The sequence below is a fragment of the Galleria mellonella genome, unplaced genomic scaffold (assembly GCF_026898425.1).
Source record: "Galleria mellonella isolate WM207_F2 unplaced genomic scaffold, CSIRO_AGI_GalMel_v1 utg93, whole genome shotgun sequence".
Lineage (NCBI taxonomy): Eukaryota > Metazoa > Arthropoda > Insecta > Lepidoptera > Pyralidae > Galleria > Galleria mellonella.
In genome coordinates this window covers 1,293,316-1,301,893 of record NW_026442176.1, presented here as the reverse complement: position 1 = coordinate 1,301,893, position 8,578 = coordinate 1,293,316, and the positions used below count along the sequence as shown (strand labels likewise).

Here is an 8,578-nt window from a genome sequence, read left to right as displayed (position 1 = left end):
GTTAGGAAAGAAGTGGGTAGCTTGAAGGGGTAGGATCTCTAGATTGCAAGCATTGGCTAGAGACTTAAGACGATTCGCACGCAGGTCATTTTTGTGAAGGCATGTATTAAAGTCTCCCATAATGATAGTGTGACTATAGGAAGGGATAAGGTTCTCTAACAGGTTTTCAAGGGAGGAAAAATAATCAGTAGAGGAGGATGGACTATAGAAAACTCCTAGCAGAACCTTGGAATGGGCGAGGGTTACTTCGAGGAAAAGGTATTCAGAAATACAGGAAGAATTAGTACTTAGAGAAGAGTTGATAATAGCATAGGGGATATCAGAACGAAGATATATAGCAACACCACCACCAACCCTACCGGTGCGATCGCAGCGAATTAAGTTGAAACCTGGTAAGGAGTAGGAGGTAGAAGGAAGACAGGGCTTTAGCCATGTCTCCGAAATAAATATAGCATGGAGGGTATTTACATTGAAAGACGATATCAAGTCTGTATAATGTGCAGGAATACTTTGGGCGTTTATGTGGACGGTATTAAAGTTTTTAGTGGAAGAAGAGAATGTAGTCTTTAATATTTCTTCTAAAGGAATAGGCAAACTACGGAAACTTTCATCGCTAGAGGAAGAAGAAACTGAATGAAATAATTCATCAGAATCGGAATCTAAAACCATGTATGTTTGTGTACAAAATAATACTAAAATATATATATATATATAAATCCAAAACAAAAATATCTTTATACAAACAGATAAAACTTCAATGCATCTACCTGCCAGTAGTGGACTAATTGTAAAATTGAAAAATACAAAAATAATATCATTTGAATTGAACAAAGAGAGTCTGCACTAAAAAAAACAATAATAATAACAACAACAATCGTAAAGCATAAAACATTTGGTTTCGTTTTTGGTGGCAACATTAAAACTTACAAATCTAATTGAGCTTAAAAGGCCTAACATCCAGAGCTGTAAAACATATCAGTAAAAATATCTATACCTACATATACACACATAAACAAACACACACACATATTTACATTAAGAATTATATGTGGGTATCACCTATCCATGTTAAGGAACATTAATAAAAATGCCAGTCTAATTTGTTATAACTAAGTTAGTGTCGTTGTTATAAAATAAAAATATCATAATATAATGGCAAATGTAGTTATTTTATTTGCATACCTATTCTAAAAAAACAATAATTAATAAAGCATTAACCTTTACAAATTTGAAGAAAAAAAGCGAATGTTACATACCCACAAAAATTAATATTGCCACCAAAACCATCACACTAGTTCATACAAAACAGCTCACTTCTTCACAACACGTTTAGAACGCGAAGAACCTGCACCAGCCGAATCCGACGTCTTCAAGGCGACCGAGGTGTTTGTGGATATGGAAACAACGCCCCCAGCAGAAATCGGCAAAACGTTGATAAGCTGACTAACTTCGGCAATGGAACTGACTCGATGCCTCTTACCATCAGGACCAATGATCACCACGACGCCATTTCGTGTCCAGCATTTCGTGACACCAAAGTGTTTCCGTGCTTTCATAAAGATGTCGTGCCTCGTTTTAGTCAGAAATTCAGACAGTGTAATGCCACTGTTTTTAAGTGCAGTCTTCGCAGACCAGACACTATTTCTCACCTCTGTACGACGAAATTTGACCAGAATAGGCCGGAGTTTCCCTTGAGATAAGCCGCCCATTCGATGAGTACGGCTTATGTTATCTGGTGAAACGGGCACCTTAAGCCTCTCAGTGAGAATGCCGGAGACCACCGTCGTCAAGTCACCCTCATCATCGACACGAACTCCATGTAGCAATAAAATTTTGCGACGATTGTGCATCTCTAGGCGATCCTGTTGCTGTGCAAGAACATGCACCTGCTGTTGAAGGCTTATTAATGATTCCGTCATAAGAGTCTTGAATTGTGCAAAATCCGAAGACAGTGTGCTCAAAGTGACTGGAGCAGTGCTGGCCTTATCTAGGTTGCTCTGAAAAGCCGCCATCCTTGTGTCAAAGTGCGCCATCAACTGTTCCAATGACTGCTGTACAGACTCCATAATAGAATAAGAATTTAACTAATTAAATAGTGAAATAGGAAAGGAGATAACACTATAGCAGGTAGATAACTACTGTACTTAAATTGTGAACATAAAAGATAATTAAATTATGTAACATTTATAAATAAAAAATTAGTAAAAAATAAGAGCAAAAATCGTGACTTGTTAGTGTTTCACAGCTACCCGCGAAAAAAGATTATTATATATATATATATTATGTTTACTTATTTCCTGATAAATAGGGATAATAAACCTAAAAGAGTAAAAAGCGTCGCCAAAAATAAGTATGAAAGAGACAGATATTATATGAAAGCATGTTTGGAAAATATAATGTATATACTTTTATAATATGAATAATAAATTATATATATATTGGAAAAGTAATTTTTCTATACATAATCTAACAATAAAAATAAACTTTTGTGTATATGTACTTAATATCAGAAGAGATGTTTTATTGCTCGTGAATCATTTAAATAATATGTTGTTATATTTGCCAAGTGTGTTATGACCCTTACCTGAGTCGTGTTCACTGAAATATATAGTGTGGCCTGAAATTTTAATAGGGTTATCACACAGTATAGAAAAAAATATTCTATTATTTTAAATGTATAAATACTTTAAAAATAATAAAAAAGTATTACGTAACTGATATCTGAATCTAATGTTATCTAAGTTCTTTTTTGCTAAGAATCATTGGCGGATTTAAGATTTTCTAATGGAGGTTAGATACCTCTAGATATATATAATACCTTTAGAGAGGGGGGTTAGGATACCTCTTAGGAAAGGCATATATTATGTACATTGTGTGAATGTATTTTTGTATAAATTGAAAGCTCCGTTTACGTCTATCACAGGTAACTCGCTTTTCTTATAGTCGATACAATCTCTGATAGTAGAGCAAAGTTGATAAACTGTTTGCCTAGCCATCAAGTATCGCATTAGCCTATAGTGGGTGGAAAGGTTACCTTTGATGTACACGACGTTGTTTACAAACAAGTGATTAAATGTGCTAGTCAACAAGAAGGATACCTTGATTGAACCTCCGTCAACCCTACGCACTACGCCCGTCCACGGGTCGTCCACCGTCGTGGATGCCGAATTCCAGGTTGACAACATAATTCCCTCATCTTAATTTGTTGAACGTCGGTTCGAAATCTCCACGGTATGTCAAGTACGCGGTCAAAAACCTTACCTGCGCTTCCCTCAATATATGTCTCCGATATCCGCCGATACATTTTAATATCAATGTACCCCATGATATTTACTCTTATTATATAAGGTGTAATAAAAGCATTCTATCAAATTGACATCTATATTCTAGCTACTGTAGTATGATTCGGGTAATAGATTGATATTTTGGCAGTTTTTATTGTAAATGAATACGTATTTTCATCATATTTTTGAATGTTTTTGATTTGAAGTATCTGTAAATCTAATAATTACAATCTAACGGTGAAATGTTTTCCTGTTATCTGTAATTTATATCTCAGTAATCTTTTCTTCTATGGATTTAATATATAAATATTACGTCCACTCGACAATTTCATTCATAATACTCAGTATTACTTCTGAGAATGTTAAAAGGCTACTACTACTTTGATAATAGAAATTGTTACAGATTATCAATATTAAAATAAATTACCGAGAAATAAGAACCGATTGTTGTCGAGCCTAATATCATTTTGAATATCCGAGTATTCGGAATCGATTTAATTGAAAATAACAAGAACACATTGACCGATGCCTGATGTTATTTACGCTGTAAGTTTAGAAATGTTTAATGCAAAAGGAATCGACGTTTGTTTGAAAACATGTGAAATGACAGTCTATAAACTCTTAACATATATATATAGGTAATTTTAGAGACGAAAACTTAAATAGAAATTTTATTATTATTATTATACAAAAAAATCTATTATCATTCATTATCATTACCATCATATCAGCCATTAATTGTCAACTGCTAAATATAAGTCTCTTCTTAGGGGGGTTTTGCCAATAGTTGCCACGCTTGGCAATGGATTGGCAATCGCAGTTAGGCTTTGGAGATGTTTTGAGAGGAACGTTGCTGCCCATTCCTCGCCTTCGTTAGTTGCCTCTTACGACACCCACGGGAAAGGGGTGATCTATTCTAGGCTGAGACCATATGCCAATTATCCTTACTATTATTTAATTATTATTCTATTTTTTATAAAAAAAAATCTGCTTAATGGTAAATAGCTACCACAGTCTATAAAGATTTGCAATACCTATAGAACAAGTTCCTAGGGACGACTTTGTTGCACTCTAAGATAAGATATTAAATGTATCTACTATGCCATTACACGTGCGTTGTGGTTGCTTGACTTAACTCAGGATCCGTATCTTGAGTTACTGTGAACCATGTCTAAAGGTAATAATAATTTTACTATTAACTTTAAATGCTATTAACTCAGTAATAATTTGACTGGGACCTTTTGGTCGCCTTTTTAGGCGACTTATTATAATAGGTGAGGTTATTACTAGTATTATCATCAATCTGTGTGTCTGTATATCCATCTGTTTGTACATTATCTGTCTGTCTGTTAGCATAATGTAACCTAAATAGATATAAAGAAAAACTATTTTCATCTAATTCCGATTTCCCTATACATCAAACGTTTAGATGAAAAAATAAATTTTCCTCAGATCTCGTCAAAAGAGGTGACAGAGAAAAGACCTTCTAAAATGCAATTAATAATGTCATATTTTCTTTTATTAAGCGCCTGTTTTGAGAGACACGAGTAGGACACAAACAAACTATTACTTGGATACTTTTGCCATTGCCATAGTCTGAATTCAGGAAATTATTAACTTTAATTTAAGTGTACAAGACAGATAAAATTATCTTTAAGTGACAATCGTCTTAAATTATTTTTAGAGTTAAGAAAAGTCTTTATCTCTGTTTTTACTTTTTTTTTCCTTTAAATTCTTAATATATTTAAAAGGAATGACAAATTGGGATTCATTATTAATTACTGTAATATGTAATAATTAGATTTATATTGTTTTCGAAAGCGTAGTTGTAAAATAGTCGATGACAATAACCTAACAAAAAAGAAAACAAATTATAAAACTTAGTTACGTAAGCTACGTAATATTTTGTCTGTGAGTATTTTCTCAGGTAGCTAATTAAATGAACTAACATGTGAACTGAGCAGGTATTACATAAAAATAGTTTTCTGTACACGTGTAATGAGATAAAGTCATTGAACGTAATCATTTGTCCGTGTTCGTACTGGAATTGTACGCGCGGGGACAGAAGTTTTATTAGTTTAGTTTATAGCATTAATTTTTAATTAATTTGTGTATTGCAATATTAGCAATATTATGTACTCATCATTGAACTTTTAAATACAGTTTACAAATTATAAATTTCGGTATACTATAAAAAATAAGTACAACTTAAATGTCGTAATCTAAGTCTTTGATATAGTTATCAAAGATCGAATCAGTTCCATATTGTGTTGATTATTACTTTGCCTCATATATGACAAAAGTAGGGTGATGGATATGCAGGTAAAATTACGGAATTTAATTTAGATACGTTATAAGGCAGGCGACCACCACTCGTGTCATAGCTAGAACGGGATGCCAAAATAAATGCAGCCCTAACTTAAAAAAATCTAAGGCAGAAATGTTTAGCGAATTCTTTTTAAATTTTTAATTGTTTTTCATTTAGGTAATTTAATTGAATATGATGGGGATAAAAATCTTTTGAAAGATTTTAAACAGTTATTGGTTGTTTGCCAAATCTCTGTTATTTTTGCGTGTTATAGTTCCTAGATTTAGTAATTTTTGTCGATTTCAGCACTAGAGGCATAAAACTCACCATTACGCATATGAACTATTTAGCACGAAATGTTACGCGTAGCAGTACCTCAGGTACGTTTATGTTACCTTATTTACTCATAGGAAAAAAATTAGTGAATCACAGACAGTGTTTACATTATGTACTTAATATTCAGTAGGTATGTATGTTATTCGCGGCAAAAGAACTTTTTGTAAATAACTTGAAATAGTAATCCAACTATAACGATTGTTTCGTCTATAGGGATTTTACGTGTTTTTTATTTTCCAATTAAAATAACGTTTTTATTTAAATACAGACAAAGAGGGTGGCACCATAAAATCTTAATAAATGGACTAATTTTTATCTAGTTTGTTTCATTTTAATGTTATCAAAGTTGTTTTAAAGTTGGTTAAATTCATAAATGGAACTATAAATAATCCAAATCTTATATTATCTATTTACTTTTTATGAGAATCCAACAAAATAGCTATATTTAAAATCATCCATTTAAATATCTACTGACAACAAACTATAATTTATCTTCGTCAACCGAAACAATAACTTTTGAAGTTCCTAATGGAGCATTTCGTACATATGACAAATCTCATTCTAGAGCTTGCCACGTGCCCCAAAAGTAATAAGTGTAACACAATATGAGCTTACGAGTTCGAGGTGAGGCGTATCGGGCCGCGCACTGAAACAATGAGTCATGCGCTATGCTGGAGCTCGCCCGCTTGGTTAGTACCACGTGAGTATGGATCTTTACAGAATTCATGCAACATACAGGCGGATTATAATACTCAAACACAGGCATTGAGAGGCATTAATATCTCTCGATTGCACCATAACAATAGGTTTAGTGTAGTTTATGAGCAGTTTGTCTACTTTGAATTTATACGAAATTACGAACCCGAATAAAACGTGAAATTAATGAATGAATAAATAAATGAGCATATTTTATTTATAATATTCAAGAGTGGTAATAAAACAATATAAAAAATGTATAAATAATTAACTAAAATGGCCCATTGCTGAAAGCAATCTTGGATGTTTAATTACAAATCATGTCGGATTATACTGTTTAATCTTTGAACTTAATTGCTTTATAATGAACATACTTCATAATATATCAGTCTGATTTTATTATTAATTCGTTTAATGTTGATTATTTATAAAATTTCGACCATAAACTGCTTCATTATGTTTCATAGTAGAGCTTCCGTTACATTACTATATACTCCGCCGTACACTCGACTCATGCATATCAATATATTAAATGCAAGCGTAGGTGTTTGCATTACAGCTTGTACGCACTTTAAAATCTGTAGGGATACATAGTCATATGATTAGTAATTCATGTTCCAACCGGGTCAGTCGCGGCCTCGGGAAAGGCCGCCCAACATCGACTGTTTTAAACCCTCTGCAATTGTAAACAATCTAATATACGAAACGCGAATAAACATTATATTATGAAATTGTAAATATACTATAAGTATATATAATGAATTTGTTCATCGTATTACGAGACATTAGTCTTATTAATATTTTACATGCAAAAGTGAAAGTTTACAACTATATTAATTTAAAAATCTAATCTTTATGAACCGATATCAATATATGTGTTTTTGTAATCGTTCTTAAATAGTAAAAATAAGGCCAACTATAATCTTAGGTATTTAAAATAAGTATTTCATTACATGTTTTATGAGCATGTTCACGATACTTGTTACCATGCTACGATAAAGAGATATTAAAAGATTTTTTTTCCATAATAGTAGCATTGCCAAAGGTGCAAATATAATAGTAATGCATCAAGTAATAATGCACATAAAAATTTATTTGATGTCAACAAATTTTCACAATATTATAGATAAAAATTTGACGATAAGCTAGTTTTATATACAGAGACCTTGGTCAAACACATTGAAAGTGTGCACGACGCACCTTTTTAGTTTCTTTTTTAATTTTATTAAAAATATGTTCTTTTTATAATTTGAAGTCTGTGTCAGTTTAGGTTTTGTTTTTGGTTCGCTTTTTTACTCCGTTGTCTGTATGCTGGTATGGAAACACGGTGTTTTAGAAAGATAATATAATTATATAAAAAAATACATAGCAAACCAACGGAGTAAAAAAGCGAACCAAAAACAAAACCTGAACTGACACAGACTTCAAATTAAAAAAAGAACATCTTTTTAATAAAATTAAAAAAGAAACTAAAAAGGTGCGTCGTGCACAGAAAGATTCAGGTACGGTTTGTAAAAAGTACAGACTATAGAACAAATGAAGAAATATTTATGTTTTTAGATTTTTATAATAGGTTGTATATTTTATGCATTTTTTTTTTCTATCGATCTTATGGCATCGTATTAGCTGTTAACTTTCCACTGCAGAATGGGCAGCAGCGTTCTTTTTAAATTATCACCAAAAACCTAATTTCGATTGCCAACCCGTCTGCCAAGCATAGCAGCTACTGGGAAACCTCCACCCCTTTATTGTTTTCTATATAATATGAAAATTAATGAATATGTTTGGATTTTTATAAATGTTTCTTAAATATAAAAGAGTGTTATAAACTTTCATGGAAGATTACCATCTTCATCATTTTTATTGAAACATTTAAATTTTTACTCACAATATAGATATTAAATTTTTAATTTGTAAACGAGTTTTCATAGAATAATTTGAAATCTAAGCTTTC

General features: G+C 32.0%; 1 protein-coding gene across 1 annotated transcript; it reads right to left on the bottom strand.

Annotated features, from left to right (window-relative positions):
* Nucleotides 1-498: 498 nt before the first annotated feature.
* LOC128202411 (uncharacterized) lies at nt 499-2,246 on the bottom strand. The gene has a single exon (XM_052902657.1). It carries the CDS (start codon nt 2,064-2,066, stop codon nt 1,311-1,313), a length of 756 nt encoding a protein of 251 aa, XP_052758617.1. The 5' UTR covers nt 2,067-2,246; the 3' UTR covers nt 499-1,310.
* Between the last annotated feature and the right edge of the window lie 6,332 nt (nt 2,247-8,578).